The 18,228-nt window shown below is 45.9% G+C and overlaps 1 protein-coding gene across 1 annotated transcript in view; it reads right to left on the reverse strand.

The window, feature by feature from the left end:
- Nucleotides 1-18,228, reverse strand: part of DOCK5 (dedicator of cytokinesis 5) — a 218,722-nt gene that overhangs the window by 59,764 nt on the left and 140,730 nt on the right. The window contains exons 22-28 of the mRNA XM_042983204.1: nucleotides 16,707-16,841; nucleotides 13,598-13,709; nucleotides 12,863-12,933; nucleotides 12,173-12,279; nucleotides 9,705-9,841; nucleotides 4,894-4,989; nucleotides 540-638 (exon numbers count right to left, since the gene is read on the reverse strand). Coding sequence (XP_042839138.1) covers nucleotides 540-638; nucleotides 4,894-4,989; nucleotides 9,705-9,841; nucleotides 12,173-12,279; nucleotides 12,863-12,933; nucleotides 13,598-13,709; nucleotides 16,707-16,841 — 757 coding nt within the window. The remainder of the gene's footprint in view (nucleotides 1-539; nucleotides 639-4,893; nucleotides 4,990-9,704; nucleotides 9,842-12,172; nucleotides 12,280-12,862; nucleotides 12,934-13,597; nucleotides 13,710-16,706; nucleotides 16,842-18,228) is intronic.

Below are 18,228 nucleotides of genomic sequence, written 5' to 3' on the forward strand. Positions count from 1 at the left end.
CTTCGGCGGCCTGCTAAACAGTAATCGCGAGAACGGTTTTCTCGCTGAAAACAAAAGAGAATGGAATGTTTTCAGCTTAGGATACCTTGTCGACATTCTAAGGGGCAAGTATTCCCCTTCTTGTCTCCCTTTCCAGGAAGTACTGGAAATGATGGCAGCAGGCACATCACAGACACAGTGCTGTGCACGTCTTTGCCTCCTAGAATCCTTCCGAGGGCGTGACCGCTGTCCCTGAAGATGAGGTACTCCTCTCTTCTGAGAGCAAAAAGGATCTTTTACATGTTTCTAGATAAGGGTTCTCTCCAAATCCAAGAGACTTGGGAGGCTGAGTGAGGGCTTCCTGGGACATGTTTTGTAGTCCCCAGAACCTATCACAGACAGAAAGTGAGAATCCACCCTTTCCTTTCTGTCATCGCCGTGGACAGACATGCAGCACTGGAGGTAGGTGGGAAGGGAATCAGTGTGGGTTATCGTCTGGGTGTGCGTGCGCCGAATATAAGAAGTCTTAAAGTTACCAGGCCCCGATGAAGACAACTTACAATGATGTCTTGTCTGGTTTTGAAAGTGCTGATATAGTGGCTGTAGTGGCTGTCGTCCATTTGCTGCAGAATCGCAATCATACAGGCCACAAAACCCCCCTGGAAGGAGAGAAGAAACACAAATCCAGAAGCCTTAGGCCACCGAGTTACCAAAACTTTGGTTTTCGCCACCCAGTTACCGGAAAACAGGGACCCTACCAAACTGGCAACATTCTGCGCCCCGACGGTCTACAAGGCACACGCTTTGCTGTTGCTGCTGAAAATGATCTCCTTCCAGGTTTCAGTTAAGGAATGTGGAGGGCTTCACTCATCCCTTTAATAGTATGGCCTGTAGAGAGACCTGTAGGTCGACGGACACTGACTCTAAGATCTCAGCTAGATGACTAGTTACAATACAAACAACCTGGGGACCCTGGGTTGCTTTTTGAGACAGAGAGAGTTGTAGTCCATTCAGAAATGTGTGAAATGGCACAAATCTGACTGTGGAGGGATGCAAGGAGGAAAAAGAGATCGTAAAACTGAGAGTGGATGAGCAGAGAGGGAAATGAATGCTCCCGGTCTTTCCAGCTCCAGAATCTTTCAGTTACTTCTGGCATGTTATGCACGTGTGATTATGGATGTGCTAGGGAGAAAGGGACTGAATAGCTTAATATTTTTGTCAATTTATATGTATATTTAAATTTTTTTTTAACATTTGTTTATTTTTGAAGGACAGAGACAGAGCACTAGTGGGGGAGGGGCAGAGAGAGAGAGGGAGACACAGACTCTGAAGCAGACTCCAGGCTTGAGCTGTGAGCACAGAGCCCGACGTGGGGCTCGAACTCACCAGCAGTGAGATCATGACTTGAGCCGAAGTCGGAGACTCAACCGACTGAGCCACCCAGGTGCCCCATACTATAATTTTTTAAAGTATACACTAATTTATGTTTTCTTCTAGCTGCTTTAGTGTTTACCTTTTTTTACGCTGACCTTTCATTCCATCTGATGTTGATTTTGGTTATAGCATGAAATAAAGTCAAATTTTTTTCCACGTTGTTCATAGATTTTCCAAGTAACATTTATTAAAAATCTCCACTTTCCTAGAAACGGGAACCCTCTTGCACTGTTGGTGGGAATGCAAATTGGTGCAGCCACTCTGGAAAACACTGTGGAGGTTCCTCAAAAAAATTAAAAATAGATCTACCCTATGACCCAGCAATAACACTGCTAAGAATTTACCCAAGGGATACAGGAGTGCTGATGCATAGGGGCACTTGTACCCCAATGTTTATAGCAGCACTCTCAACGATAGCCAATTATGGATAGCCAAATTATGGATAGCCTAAATGTCCATCAACCGATAAATGGATAAAGAAATTGTGGTTTATATACACAATGGAGTACTACGTGGCAATGAGAAAGAACGAAATATGGCCCTTTGTAGCAACGTGGATGGAACTGGAGAGTGTGATGCTAAGTGAAATAAGCCATACTGAGAAAGACAGATACCATATGGTTTCACTCTTATGTGGATCCTGAGAAACGTAACAGAAACCCATGGGGGAGGGGAAGGAAAAAAAAAAGAGGTTAGAGTGGAAGAGAGCTAAAGCATAAGAGACCCTTAAAAACTGAGAACAAACTGAGGGTTGATGGGGGTGGGAGGGAGGGGAGGGTGGGTGACTGGTATTGAGGAGGGCACCTTTTGGGATGAGCCCTGGGTGTTGTATGGAAACCGATTTGACAATAAATTTCATATATTGAGAAAATAAATAAATACATAATTTAAAAAATTTAAAAAAATAAATAAAAAATAAAAAACTTTGAATTCATGGTCAAAAAAAAAATCTCCCCTTTCCTTATTAAAATAATACAATTGTCATACAATCTGAAGTCTCCTTTTAAATGCTCTCAGTTTTGTTCTGTTGATGTATGTACTCTATTCTATGAGTCCAACACTATTTTTATTGTAGCATTATGTTTTCAAATCTGACAGCACAGTCCCCTCCACTCTTACTTCTATGTGGCTCTTCATTTACGTGTGTCTTGTATTTATTTACTTTTTAAAAAGTTTTTACTTATTTGTTCATATAACGTGGGGCTCAAACTCACGGCCCCGAGATGCAGAGTTGTATACTCTCCTGACTGAGCCAGCCAGGCGCCCCGTCTGGTTTTATTTTCACTCTCATATTTTTGCGACTAAATTAAGTGAGATTTTTTTCCTTTATAATCCCTCAATAGGTACCGTTGTTATAAGAAAGGCCGCTGAATATTATCTGTTTATTCTGAAACCGGTTAGTTTAAGAAGTTGTTTGTGACTTCTGTTAAAACTTTGTGAAGGCTCCCGGGTTTCCTAGGAGAACTATCTCACTGCTAAAGAAGGCTGAAGAGCTACATTTAAATTACGACATCTTGGGGCGCCTGGGTGGCTCAATCGGTTAAGCCTCCGACTTCAGCTCAGGTCACGATCTCACGGTCCGTGAGTTCGAGCCCCGCGTCGGGCTCTGGGCTGACGGCTCGGAGCCTGGAGCCTGCTTCCGATTCTGTGTCTCCCTCTCTCTCTGCCCCTCCCCCGTCCATGCTCTGTCTCTCTCTTTCTCAAAAATGAATAAACGTTAAAAAAAAAAAAAATTAAAAAAAAAAAAATAATAAATAAATTACGACATCTTAAGTATTACCTGAAAACCAATATATCATTTCCTGAACAACTGCCTTTCTTTATATGTTCTTCACATATGTGGCAGCAATGGCGTGGCAAGAACAATTAATTACCAATCAATACCTTAGTGCAAGCCCTGGATCCTTAATTAATTACCGATTAATACCTTAGTGCAAGACCTTAGTGCAAGACGTGGATCCTGTTTCGGATCGCCTTGAGTCTTAATCTTAGCAGGCACGTCTCTGTATCCCTATCTGAACCAGCTCTGTCGCCAAAGCTGAAGCTTACAAGGGACATCTTAAGGTTTCTGCCTTGGCCACTGCTTCTGCCTGAAAGGCCCCTCCCCACACCTTCACACTACCCACCCCCCCACCTTCTCCAAGTCTTTGTTCAAATTTTCCCTTCTCAGGAAAATCTTAAATGTTTTTTAAGTTTATTGATTTTGAAAGAGACAGAGACAGGGCAAGCAGGGGAGGGGCAGAGAGTGAGGAGGAGAGAGAGAAAATCCCAGCAGTGTCCGCACTGCCAGTGAAGAACCCGGGGCAGGGCTCAAACTCATGAAACCGAGAGATCATGACCTGAGCCTATATCCAGGGTTGGACATTCAACCGACTGAGCCACCCAGGAGCTCCTCAGGCAGGTTTCTTAAGCTCTCTCTGCAATGCTTCCTGATTTGAAAAATGGAGCTAATGACAGAACCACCCTGTAGGAGGTGTGTGAGGTTTCAGTGACACGTAAAGTGCTTAAAATAACTTCTGGCAGGTAAAAAAAAAAACAAAAAAAAAAAACAAACAAAAAAAAACTAGCTGAAGTGGCACCTGGGTGGCTCCGTCGGTGAAGCGTGTGACTTCAGCTCAGGTCGTGATCTCACTGGTCGTGGGTTCGAGCCCTGTGTTCGGCTCTGTGCTGACAGCTCGGAGCCTGGAGCCTGCTTCGGATTCTGTGCCTCCCCCTCTCTCTCTGCCCCTCCCCCACTCACTCGGTCTCTCAAAAATAAATAAATGTTAAAAACTTGAAAAAAAAACAAACAGCTAATGACCACTTCTATTAATTATCACTACAGCGGGAAGTACTAAATAGTGTTACTATTATCACCCCAATAAGGGTCGATCCAGACGGCGCATGCATATCACATACTGAGACTTAGAACACAACTGCTTGCGATAACAGAGGAAGCAGTGAACGCAGCCACCAAAACCCTTCATCGTCTGCTCACCAAGGTTTAGGTTTTCCTTAAATGAAATATTAAACAAATATTCAAAGAGTATGAGCTCAAATGGGGGCTGAGTTTGCCTACCCAGGGTGCTCACTGAGTCAGTATCTGCTGGAACGTATTGCAACAGGCTCTGTCTCATCGCTGATATGAGCATCGTTCCTCTAGAACGGACCTGCACTGTCGGGTTTACAGGGTCGCCAGCAATGCTCCCCCATTGCCCTCCCTCCTCCCCCACTCCTGCTGGATCATTTTCCCGCAAGAGAAAAATCAGTGTTGGAATCAAGATCCGCTGGCAGTTAGAACAAGGTCACCCTTGTGTGACCTTGTGAGGTTCTAGAGCCCCCCCCGTTTCCTCAGGGCACACGGCGTGCAGGCACAGCCTGTGACCCATGAGAGGGATCTGTGAGAATCCGGCCCCAAGACACTGGTCCGGAAGACCCCCAAAGGGCAGGTGGGACACTGAGAAGCGGCAGCGGTGGCGGGTCCCCTGTAGCGACACTCACGATCTGCGGAGACTGGCGGCTCATCCCGATCACGGTCCTGTTGATCCTTCTCAGCAGCCGTTCCATGATCAGCTGGACGTGCATCGCCGTGGGGCCCTGAGGGGGAAACACAGGAATCGACACCAACTTCTTCTGACTCAGCTTCACTTCTCCCGCAAAGAACCTTGGACAAGTGAGTTTTCTCTTTAAATCTCATTCCGGCTCTTCCCTGCAAAGTAATCTCTTGTTCGAAAAGGGAAAAAGAATCTCACAGAATGATAGACACTGCTACTCAGGAATCCGATGAAAATGATTGGGTGTAACATTTCAAAGATGAGCCTCGGGAGGCAGGGGAAGGACGCCCCCCCTAGCAGCCCAGATCGTCCACGCACTCTAAGATCAAGGGGGCCACCAACTCCACGTAGTTCTGGGAGGAGATCTCAGTCCTGACACTGAGCACATCGGGTAGCCCAGGACAACGAGGCACATGCATGGGAAGTAAAAGGCAAAAATTCAAAGTTCTTGCCACCTTCTGTGTAGGAGGAAAAACACTAAGAAATTCAAGTCAAGGAGACTGCTATTGACTGAATGTTTGTGTTCAGAAGTCATACGCTAGGGTTGGGGCGCCTGGCTGGCTCAGCTGATTAAGTGTCTGACTCTCGATTTTGGCTCAGGTCGTGATCTACAGTTTGTGAGTTCAAGCCCTGCATCAGGCTCTGCGCTGACAGTGCGGAGGCTGCTTGGGATTCTCTCTCTTCCTCTCTCTGTCCTTTCTCTCCCCCCCCAAATAAATAAATACTTTATTAAAACGAAACAAAACAAAAAAGCCATATGCTGGGGGTGCCTGGCCGGCTCAGTCAATAGAGCATGTGACTCTTGATCTCAGGGTCGTGAGTTCAAGCCTCATGTTGGGCACAGAGATTACTTAAAAAAAAATTATTATTTTTTTTAATAATTAAAACAACCCACAAAAGTCATATGCTGGTGCTCTAAACCCTCATGTGATGGTACATAGACATGGGCTTTGGGGAGGCAAGTATGACCGGAAGGCATGGCCCTGATCTTGTAAGGAGAGACACCAGACAGATTGTTTTTTCTCTCTCCACACACACACTGAGGAAAGGCCGTGTGAGGACAGAGAGCAAGGAGCTGTTTTCACGCCAGGAGGGGGGGTCCTCCCCAGGAATCCTACCGCACCGGCCCCCTGACTTTGGACTTGCCATCTCCAGAACCATGAGAAATAAATGTCTGTTGGTCGAGCCCCCGTCTGTGGTGTTTTGGCAGAAGGAGTAGACCCACCCAGGGACTCAATACTTTGATTCTGTCACATGTGACTCTGGGCAATCATTTACCTTTACTGAACTTCCGTGTTCCCGCATGGAAGAAAAAAAAGAACAGATTCCCTACAGGCGTTAGGTGGATTGGTGGGCACAGCAAACAGCACCTCACAGACACGTGTTCTTACTTTTCCTCTCTTCTTTTTTTGTGATTTGATGTTCTACTCATTCGGCTCTACCTTAGCAATATTCAGCTTGTCTTTACAGAGCCTTTATCCTCGTGATAGATATTCCGAAACCCCCGGCTATTGCTTCAAATAGCCAAATCACTGCAATATATAGTTTTATTAAAATACCAAGTATTCCTAGTGTCCCTTTCATACCTCCCTTCTCTCCTTCTTTGTTTGTATTATATATTCACTTGCTTCCCATTTCTTTGAATGAAAACGATCCGGAAAACCTCCCTCTCTATTGAAACCGCTTTCTCCTCTATTTATGTAACGAGACCACACCGCAGACCCAGCTTGGTGCGTTGAATCCCGTGCCAGCCGCGGGTGGAGGTCGGAAAAGGAATCAGACGTTCTCTGACCAGGAGGGCTGGGGCTTAAAGATAAATGAGCAAAACGTACGGATCCTCGTAGAAGGTCCGCTCTGCTCAACTGCTGATCACATGGAAACCTTGTAAAATAACACAAATAAATAAACACGTAGAAGGTCAGCTCCGCGAGGGCCGGCTACTCGCTTCTCTTGTTCACTGCTACACGCTTACTTACATCCATCACAGTGCCTGGAGCACGGGAGCTGTTTAAGACGTGCCTGTGACCTGAATCACAACTGCAGGGCTTTACACAAGATGTAAGGAGGGCATGAAGGGATGTAGCGGAGTGGGGGACTCTGGGCAGGGCTGCCCCCGGAAAACCGCATGGGGTGTTACTATAGCTTGACTTTGAAGCATATGGACAGTTTGCAGATCTAGCTTCGGGACAAGAGGAATCCTAGATGACTAAAAAAAAAAAGGCAGAGGAATACATGTCAGTAATTAGAGCCTGGAATTAACTGAGGAGACGAGAAGGTATGGGAAGACAGATACAGTTAGTTTGTACACGTTTGTACATTTATGTACAAAGGTGTATAAACGATGGTGGGCGATAAAACCATATCATCGTCACCAAAAAAAAACAAAAGATTGAATTTACTACTTTAGCAGAGCTCTAAGATCAATAATTGTGAACACTTTTCCTCATTACAGGGAACCTTATCAGGAAGACCAAAAAAAAAAAAAAACCAAAATTTTTTTTCAAGTCAATTCAATCAGCACAAGATGTTAATATATTCAAGTCATTTCCAAAGAGTCCTTCTACATGATAAGAAGGTAGGTAAAGATACTGTATTAAAAAAACAAAACAAGGGGGACCTGGGTCGCTCACTTGGTTAAGCAACCGACTCTTGATTTCAGCTCAGTTCATGATCTGAAGGGGATTGAGCCCCGCACAGAGTGTGGAGGCTGCTTGAGATTCTCTCTCTCCCTCTCCTTCTGCCCCTCTCCCACTTGCTCTCTCTCTCTCTCTCAAAGTAAATAAATAAACTCTAAAAAACAAACAAACAAAAAAACCCCCCCAAAAAACAAAAACAAACAAACAAAAAAACTGGGTTAGAAGTGGAAGAGATCAAGAGGTCTAAGAGGTCATCTGGAACCATCCCTACATGTTATGGAACAGGAAACTGACGTGCCTGCAGATTTGCCTAAAGTTAAAGAGCTACACGTGCGGGGCACCTGGGTGGTTCAGTTGGTTAAGTGTCAGCCAGACTTCAGCTCAGGTCATGATCTCACAGTTCATGAGTTCAAGCCCCGCATTGGGTTCTGTGCTGACAGCTCAGAACTTGGAGCCTGCTTCGGATTCTGTCTCCCCCTCTTTCTCTGCTCCTCCCCGGCTCATACTCTGTCTCTCTCTCTCACACACAAATAAACATTAAAAAAAAAAAAGAAAGGGGCGCCTGGGTGGCTTGGTCGGTTAAGCATCCAACTTCGGCTCAGGTCATGATCTCACGGTCCGTGAGTTCGAGCCCCGCGTTGGGCTCTGTGCTGACAGCTCAGAGCCTGGAGCCTGTTTCAGATTCTGTGTCTCCCTCTCTCTGACCCTCCCCCGTTCATGCTCTGTCTCTCTCTGTCTCAAAAATAAATAAAGGTTAAAAAAAAAAAATTAAAAAAAAAAAAAGAAAGAAAGAAAGAAAGAAAGAAAGAAAGAAAGAAAGAAAAGAACTACATGTGCTGACGCTGAAACCAGAAAAGAAGCCAGAAAAGAAGCAGCCTGATTCCCATGTTTCCAATCAACTCTGGATCATATAGATACACTTCTAGAACACCGGAGCTCTGCCTAAACCAAAGCCCCCAGTACACTCACTGTCGCCAACTACAGCTTTGAGCTTCATTTTAGTATTTTGATGACTGAGTCATAAAAGTTACTTTTTGAACATATTATTATCACGATACGGTTGGTCACATTATTTACGTGTTGTAAAATACCTGGTTAGGAATCCAATCACAAAATTCCTTGGGGAAACCTATTGTGTTTTATGTGGTTTCTAGAAACCCATTTAAGAACAAAGGAGCAGGGGCGTGACCTATAATTAATATCAGATAAATAGTACAAACAGCGAGGTGGGTTGAGGGTGGGGTTAGGTAGAGAAGGCAAGGGCGTCGTCCGGGACCTCTGTGGCTGAGGCGTGAATTAGCAGAAATGCAGGCGTGCCCGTGGCCATCCTGGGGTTGACTTTGAAAGGCGAGCTAAGAATTCTGCTACGGGAAAAGGGACAGAGTGTTCTTCAATTCCTTTAGCAGAACCGAACCTAAAGATATTGGTAAGAGGACGGGCTTCGGCAAAGCCAAGAGCGTTTTCCCTGCTCTATAGGAACACTGGCGCCACATAGCCATCGCGGGGGGTGGGGAGTAAGGTTTGTGCTCAACGGAACACACTCTGCTAACTTCTGCGGCCTCTTTAGAGGAGGCCATGGCTGGGCTAAGGGCTGTGCTATCTCTAGAACATGGTAAATCCAGGCAGATGCAGCCCCAGGGTTTCGGGGAGTAGGGATGCCTAGGTCACAGAGGAGATGCCAGAGAAGAAAGTGCACTGTGGCCGCTAGGCCCCAAAAAGGAAGGATCAGTGTGAGGACATTAAACTGAGAATGGCTCAGAAGCTCAGGAATGTCTACAATACGCCTGGAGGGCCGAGGTTTCTGCTGAAAACATCTAAACAGGGCTCCAGTTCTTCGAAGTCCCCTCAGGGATCTCCACCGGGGACAAGCCTGGAGAAGCAGTGGCAGCTGGCGCGAGCAGTAAGCGGACTCTCCTGGACCTCGATGTGCGGAGAAGGCTCTAGCGAGCAGCAGCCTCTCCGATCACCCCCAAACCAGCCGCAGCCTGCCCCAGTAGCCAGGCTTCTAAGCCCCCTGGGTGGGGCCCTCAGATAGGGAAGGCCGTGAAGTCCTTCTTGCCCTAGGCGAAGGGACCAGCCTGTGCTGTGGTGTGCATCGGGTGACAGCGACGATTCAACTCACCACATCCTTCCTGTCCAGCACTTCCAGGATGTTGCTCAGAAGCTGCGAGCTGGCCTCATGGTCGGGCTTGCTGGAGTTGTCATCTAACTGGCCGCTGAGCTGGTCGATCAGCAGTGGCAGCAGGACATCTCTGCACTCTGGGGGGGGAAGATGCACGCGGCTCACGGGCTGCGGCAGCACCCCCTGAACTGCCCAGCTTCTTGGGCAACACCCTGACCCCGCCCCCTCCCCCCACTGCAGCCGCAGCTGACCTCTTGGCTCCGCCCAGTGGGGCTTGATTCCCTGCAGGCAGCAGCCTGAAACTTCAGTCCTGTAACTTGATTTTTATTTGTTAATGTTTTTATTTTTTATTTGCTCTGAGGAGGGGGAGGGGCAGGGAGAGAGGGAGAAAGAGAGAGAATCCCAGGCAGGCTCCGCGTTCGGCACAGAGCCTGGCGCAGGACTCCATCCCACAACCGTGAGATCATGACCTGGGCCGAAATCAAGAGCCGAGACGCCTAAGCGACTGAGCCACTCAGGCTCCGCAAGTCCCGTGACTTGATTTTAAAAGCCAAGAAAATTACACCTGTCACGGGTACCTGTGCGAAAACGTTTGAAGTATTCAACAATTTCTTTAGCTTTAATAAAAAAAACGCCAGCTTGTTCGTTGAATGCTGAGTCGTATGAAATGGAAAAACTTAAGCAAGTTATACTTAATGTTTGAAAGCTTCCACCTAATGGAGAGAATCTGCTCTAAGATTCATATAAATACTGAGTGAGCTTGACTAGTACCTATCAATGTGTTTTGAGGACATTTGGATCATAGTTTTGCAGGCGCATGCACTTCACAAAATAAGGGCTTATCTTTCTATGATGTCTTTCTTCTGGGATCTTCACTACTATAAAACATTTTTATGGTGAGGCCAGAGATCCTGGCCACAAACGGAAATAACTGTTAACAGTGAGATTACTTCCTCTAACTAGAACCACGCGGTGCATGCTTGCAAAACACCCCATCCTTCTCACATCTCATTTATCCGTTCTGCACGCTTAGCGGCACGGGCGGCGCGGCATGTTAAGATGTTTCACGACATCACATTTTCTACTTAAGAGCATTCACCAGCTTTGCGCACACTTCCAACGGTGTCCTTGCGACAGCTGGAACCTCTAAGCAGAAATCCACGGGGTTGGGAAGTGTCACAGCCGAAAGGGGCTGCTGATATGATATAGCATGGTATGCTATATGATATAGCTGATATATCATAGGTATATGATATAGCTGATATGATATAGCATCTTCCTTCCATGGAGATGGATGCTGACTCACAGGAGGCTCCTCGTGTGGCCGAAGTTACATAACTAGCCCCGGGGCGAGGCCAGGAGGCCTTCCACCGATAACCCACTCCCCTTTCCCTGTTTCTGAGGAGTTCTGCGGGTCCTCAGACCCTCCAGGCAACACATGCAACATGGGCTCACCCTCTGGGAGCCCCTGACCTGGGAGTAGTTCCCACAGCTGTCCCTATTTTGCAAGTCTTGGGTTTTGGGAAAGACCAGCTACTGGACCTCTTCCTCCTCTCAGCTTTGGGACAGGAGCACAGTGATTTAAACTCGGTGGCTGCACTGCCTTCCCTCTACTCACCAAATGAAGAGTATTTCATCCATGTGAGAGTTTTCTCTCCTCCGTGCCCTCTGCCTTTCCAGTCGTATGCTGGTGATCTGGCTCCCCAACTAACAGCCCTCCCCACCGCACCCCACCCCACCCCCAAACCTGTAACTCACAGTGCTTGCCAATTTCTGTGGTATAAATACTTCTACCGTGGTCCATTTTCAGCTCCTCACGTGACATGACAGCACGGAGTGGAGAGAGACCACCTAATATGCTCTCCTGAGCTGGGACAGATGGCCCCAGCACACCCCTGCACTACCGACCCGTGGCTTTCCAGAATACACAGTAAGTACAGGTCGAAGAAGACATATTTGTTTAAAAAGACTGTCTTTCTACTTGCCTGCTACTTTCTGGGGGGTCCATTTTTAGGACAAAGCGCTCTAATTAACGAAATACTGGATTGTTCTCATTAAAAAATGCATGATTCTGGGGGGCGCCTGGGTGCCTCAGTGGGTGAAGCATTAGGTCACAGTCTCGTGGCTTGAGTTCGAGCCCTGCTTCGGGAGAGCTCCAGCCCCACCTTGGGGGAGATTGAACCCTGCTTCTCTCTCTCCCTCTGCCTCTCACTCACGTGCGTGCACCCTCTCTGTCTCAAAAAAAAAAAAAAAAATTAAATTAAAAATGCATGATTCTGTTCTTTAAGATACTCTTGGAAATACTGAACTGACTTCGTCTTCTTAAAACCGGTTTCTACAGAGGTCCCTAAGTCCTAAAATTCTACTGGCAAGGACATCACTGACATTGAAAAAAAAAAAAAAAAATTTGGCTGAAGCAGCAGCATGCCTGGAGTTTCGGTAAGCAGTAGTTGTTGGTGAAGACGTACCCGACTGCCGAAAAAGATTGCTCTCCACTATCTTGGTCATGCAGTTAAGTTTCTGGCGAACTAACTGGTTGTCAGGAATGCTCTGAATGAACTTGCAGAAGAGCATGCTGCAAAAGAAACCCCAGAGGTTGGTATTTGCCCTCCGTCACGCTCAAGGTATCATTACACGATTCCCCTCTACTCTGAGATTTGGGCATGGAGAGTTTGACCTGGAAATCTCTCCCAGACACCCTGAGAGTCTGTCCCTTGGAAGTAAAGGCGAGACTGCATTCCGTGAGTGCTACAGCGCTCAGCCTCGGGGCTGCCTCCATGTAAACTGTCAGAGGGCGGTCACATCTATCCTGGCTTTGCGGACATGCCTTAACACTCCTGCACAATCCTTTTCTGGCTGACTTCGCTCCGGTGTCGCTCACCATCTGACTTAGCCGGGATACTTAGGTATGGGGCTGGAAGCGTATCATTATGTGCTTTCTTCTGTAGTTAATTTCATGTCTGCGCGTCTTGATTCCCCCAGAGAAAGTGCAAATCTCTCTCAGGGGCAGGCTTTGTGTCTCCTTTTAGATCTTCCACAGCAACGGAGCGCAAAAAGGGGTCAGAAGAATACGAGAACGCGTAAGCAGCCCAGGCCCCAGCCAAGCGGGGAGCTGCTTCTCTGGTAAAGTCCACAAACAAATGTGTTTTGCTATTTACCTGAGCTCAACAGGATCGAACACAAGTTTGACGTCGTTAATTATGCTGGGAAGGTACTTCAGAGCTGCTCCCTGTAAGAAAAAGATACAAAAAGGCAAATTCAGTTGCCAAGCAGAATGAATACAGGATGTACTAGTTAACCCCAGGAAGAAAAGGCTTGGCTCAACATAGGGAACTGGAAACGGATGATCTTGCACTGGAGAAGAGAGCTCAATGTTGCTAGATGTGATCTCCTAAAATCTTTTTCCTTAAAAGTCAGGGGGCATGGCTTTTTTTTTTTTTCCTTCTTCATTACCAACAGGCACTATTTGGAATTCATTTTTCTATCTAAGGAGGTAGTTAAAATCTTGACGTCTCCCTCACAAAGTGGCCATAGACAACAAAGAAGAAATAATAAAGCTCAGATCTGGCTCGAACCCACGAAACCATGAGATCATGACCTGAGCCGAAACTGAGAGTCGGACGCTTAACCGACTGAGCCACCCAGGAGCTCCTCAAAGGATGGTCTGTCTTTGGCAAACTGCCATTTGAGAATATATTTGAGAACACAAATGTACATAAAAGTTAACACACAGGCTTTTCCCTTAACAGCTTTCTTTAGTCATTCTAAAATTCACCAGCTTTCCACGAATTATGATTCACTTTGTTTCTCTCCCACCATGGCCCAGTCTGTGTTGTCACCAAGCATCCTCAGCAACAGCACTGAAAGGGGCACCCGTGCTATACCACGCTGACCTTGATCTTGACAGCTTCCTCCAGAGGCCTGTCCATTAGCGTATTGAAAGCGAAAAACAACTGGCGGATTGAATTATTGAATTCGTCTCCATCTTCGCTTTGGCCATAAAATCTTAACAAGGGAAAGAGAAAAGCAGTCAGGTTTCCGTCTTTAAAAAGACATGTTCAAAAAGATCTGTTGCCTCAGCAACGCTGGCGGTCCATGCGTCTTCCCCCTTGATAATCCACTTTCCACCTAGGAGATGAGAGGATCCCTGGAAACGTAAGCCAGATTTTACTGCTTCTCCGACTGAAACCCTTCGACGGTTTCCCATTCCACTTGGGAGGAAATCCAAGCTCCTGACCACGGCTTACCTGGCCCTTCCTCGTTTGTCCTTAGCCTGCCACTCCCCGTTTTCATTCCCATTTTAGTTCCCCTTGCCCCAGCAACACTGGCCTCTCCTGACTCCTCACGCAGGCCCCACAGGACCCTGGCCTTAGCAGTTCCCGCTCCTGCACGCCTCTTCCTGCCCAGGCCGCCTCTCCCGGTTCAGTCTCAACCCAAACACCAACCCCTGGAGAGATCTCCCTCCCTCCCTCCCAGGTTATCATCTCACCAGCCCCTCCCCTGTCAGCCCTTACCTATCCGAATTTATCTTACGCTTTGTTCACTCTGCATCCTTGGCTTCCGCACAACCCACAAGCACTGTCAGAGCGGGAGCCTTGTTTCATCCCCTGCTAGATCTCCAACACCCAGAGCAACATTTGGCACCCTATGTGCCAGCACTTAAAAAAAGGGGGGCTAATACAAGACCGAGGGATGAAGATGGAGTTCTCAGTGCCCTACGGTGGGCAATTTACCATTTTAATTCTACCCCCATGGAGGTAAACTTCAGCCCGGAAGTGAGCTCAGAAGAGGAACGTAAACTCTGATGAGGGCAAACAGGGTGGGAGGTGGGGGTGTGGTGACATTTCTTTTGCAGCCCCTGGACAGGGCCAGTAAACTGATGTGTCTATCAGATCTAAGCAGCCAGAGAATGTAGATTTCTAGGCTCTCTTTCTCAGATCAAGTTCTTCCTTAATGAGAAAAAGTCAGGGGGGTGGAGGGGAGCAACTATAAACAGGTGCTCAGGGACTAAGTTCAACACAGCAACTCCCTTAGTTAATTTCATGGGTTACTTAACCACACTAATCTTGGCTTTTCCACTGTTCTCTTCCTACATGATGTTGAAAAGGATGGGTTAGATGTGCTGCAACACTGTCAGTCAGGGGTGGCACCCTAGTGAATCATCAGTGGAAAAAATTTCTCAATTTCATAAATTACGGTTTTCTTTCTGTGGTTTTATGATGATTTTCGTTGCTGGACATCAGAGTTCACTGTACAAACTTTCCGATAAGGGAATGCTCCCTCAGTGGGACACTCCAGGCCCTAACTGAATTTGTGGAAATTTAACATAATTGCAAAACACAAGGAACTAGCTATAAAGGAAGCCTGTCTGATGAGAGAGAGAGAGACTAAAGAGATTGTGTATAATCCTGGGTTTGGGTAAACCCTGCTCTCTTCTGCTAGGGAAGGAGGAAGTGTCTCTCACCCAGCTGAACTTTTAAGTCATTAAACGTTTTTAAAAAGTATAAGAATGTACAAAACCAATGTAGAAACTTTAAAAAGGCAGAGAGAATAAAAACAGCCTGCTTAAAACCCTCTTACCTACAATTTTATTCCTACTAAAATTTTAGTTTCCGAACCTATTATATTTTTGAAATGGGATCATATTGCACTTATGTCTTATGCCTTAGTTTTATTATTTAAGAACACCGTTATCTGTCCTCATTAACATTTTTTTAAAGGGCTGAATATACATATTTTATCATTCATCTCTGTTCACTAGCTGATGGATTTCTTTCCATCAGATAAATTCTTAGATGGGCTATTAGTAACCAACGTGGTATTTTCTTTTGCTTTTTGTGGTTTTTGTTTTGTTTTTGCTTTTCATTCATGGTGCCACATTTCTGCCCTTAATAAATTTACATTCCTATCAGCATTAAAATGCAGGACCGATTTTTGTCCAACTTCATCAAAGGACAAAGATTTTTAATCTTTATCAATTGTATAGATAAGAATAGTGTGTGTGTATAGACAGCGTTTTGATATTGTGACTTTTTTAAGAAATTTAATTTACCATTTGAATTTGCCTCTTGTAAATTATCTGCTTTTGTTTTCTATTATTCAAGGGCATTGATCATTCTTTTGTTGACTGGTAAGAGCCTTTCATTAGTAAAGCTAATTAAATGTTTTGATCTATACAGTATGTCACAAGCTTTTTAAATGGTAATTGTTTGTCTTTAGTTTTATGATTTTTTAAACATACCATGTTAAAAACAACAAAAATGCTCAAATCTAAACTTGAAACCCTCTCACCTACAGTGTTATTCCAAATAACATTTTAGCATGCTATCTGTCCAGTTTCCAAACCTGTCTTAACAATATATTTTAACAGTTTGGAAATCCTGCAATTACTGAAAGGCAGCAATGGCACGGGGCTGTGGGCATTCCCCGAGAAGTTACTTTCTCATTCTTCGTCTTGGCTATTTTTGACGGAGCTGTTATTCTAGAAATTCAAGGTGTGAATTATCCTATCTCTGTGGCTTAGTTTCATCACCTAGCTAAGCATGACGTCAGTAAAGAAACACACACCTGAGGAAACATCTCCCCCAGACAACTGCCATCGTTCACCATCCACCAGCAACAAGAGCTCACGATCCTAGATTTGTACACCCGGTATCATCACGAAGTCCTTTACTGTGCTAAAGGTAGTCTTGCCACAGGAACCTTGTTTCCTAGAGCTGTCATCGTCAACCAAGGTTTTCACCAAGCCGCACACTGTAGTCACCCGCATCCCCAAGTCCTGTTGTCATTACTGCCCTAGAAATTCTGACTCGGAAGGACTTTGCGCAGGCCTTCTCTAGGGGTTTCAGGGTCTATACCTCCATATTCAGCCTTGAAGTTCTGAAATGTGGCAATTCCATGAGCCAACCATGACTCGCAGAGCTGAACATGAGCGTGAGAATTAAGGACAAGTCCATGAAGAGACAATAGACAGCATAGACATCTTATTACAGCTACCATTACCTCAAGTAGAGTACTCTCGATTGGATGATGAACCTAAACAAGTACTTTAGGGCTTTCAGAGCAGCAAAAAGCAATTCTGTCTTGCTGGAGTCATCTGCATTAGCCACATAGAAGTTCAGTACCTTGGAGAGTTTCCTTAAAAAGGTGAGAAAGAAAAAAATGTCAATGGGGTCAAGTGGTACTCAGGTTTGGGGGATGCTATCTAGGAAGGGAACCTGGCATACTGAGGAAGCAGAGGTCACAGCTACTATTATCTCTTCTAGAAAAGGCCCTGAGCAGGGAAATAAAATTCATCTGCAGCTTTGTTTCCTCACTGCTGCTGGGTTTGGAGCTTCCCTTATGCATAGAAATAGGGGATGGTTTCTTTCGCTTTGTAGGATTTTTTAACAGGATCAAGAAATGAAAGTGAGGGCATTTGAAATCATGAAGGTATTTTAATCTCCAGGGTGCCCTACAGACATCTTCAGTCATTCCTGTAAGGAAAGGACTATCTGCCTAACATAGTCACCCTGCAAGAAGTCTGATTCTCTCCAGTGTGCCTCATCTCTTTGGGATCCCCAAAATGGGGCCAGAGCAACACTCCAGTGACTGCGGGAGAAGCTCAATCGGACTTGGGCTCAGTTTGATGAGAATACCCATGGTTTCTGAGCATCCCAACAGACAGAAGCATGCTCAGATGTCAGACTGCTCTTTGTCCGAGGCGAGGCATTTTCTTACATCTTTTTCTAACTCCCACGTTTGAGGAGACAGGTATTTTGGCCCCTCTGTAAATCTCTGGGTTTTTGTAGTACTAGGAAAAATCCACAGCACACAATTAGAGCTGACGAAGCCTTGTAAATCAAACCCAGATTTCTACATCCAGGAGTGCTGCATTTGGCTCTGTGTAATGAAGATCCAGCGGTAGGATTTCCTCCCTTGCAGGTACTACCCGCTTGGAAAGGGAGGCTACTGGATGGAAAGAAACCGATCACGAGCCCATCTGCGGCTTTTCCCCATCCAGTGGGCACGATGTCCGTTGTGTTGGTTGGTGAATCTGCCACATAACGCCTCTTTTCTGTCATTTACGTTTTATAACATTTCTGGACCTCCGTGCCAATAAAACCAAGAACCTTCTTGTTTAGCTCAGAAAGGACATAAGGGATCTATGATCCGACCTGGCAAATCAGGTCAGCAGTCAGACCGATAGATCGTCAACAGTAGTTGGCATGACCTGGCATAAGGCACTGTCAAAGAGATCTCTGACGATCTTAGTGACATGCCTGTCACTCTTTATCACATCTCCTGGTACGATAACTGGAATGTGAGGGGGTGGGGGTGAAGGCCACATACAATGCCATGGTGAGCTGAATGGCAGTTGCTTTCCTTAGTCAAGAGGCCATAAACCAAAGACAGAAAGGAGGCAAACACCATTTTCCTTTGTATAAAAGAAAAATGCTATCTTCTCATATCCTGTAAGTAATGAATTCTACAAAGCACTTGTGATGTAGGGGTGAGGGCAACATCCTCAGTTCTCCCAGACTTA

Source organism: Panthera tigris, chromosome B1 (assembly GCF_018350195.1).
Source record: "Panthera tigris isolate Pti1 chromosome B1, P.tigris_Pti1_mat1.1, whole genome shotgun sequence".
Lineage (NCBI taxonomy): Eukaryota > Metazoa > Chordata > Mammalia > Carnivora > Felidae > Panthera > Panthera tigris.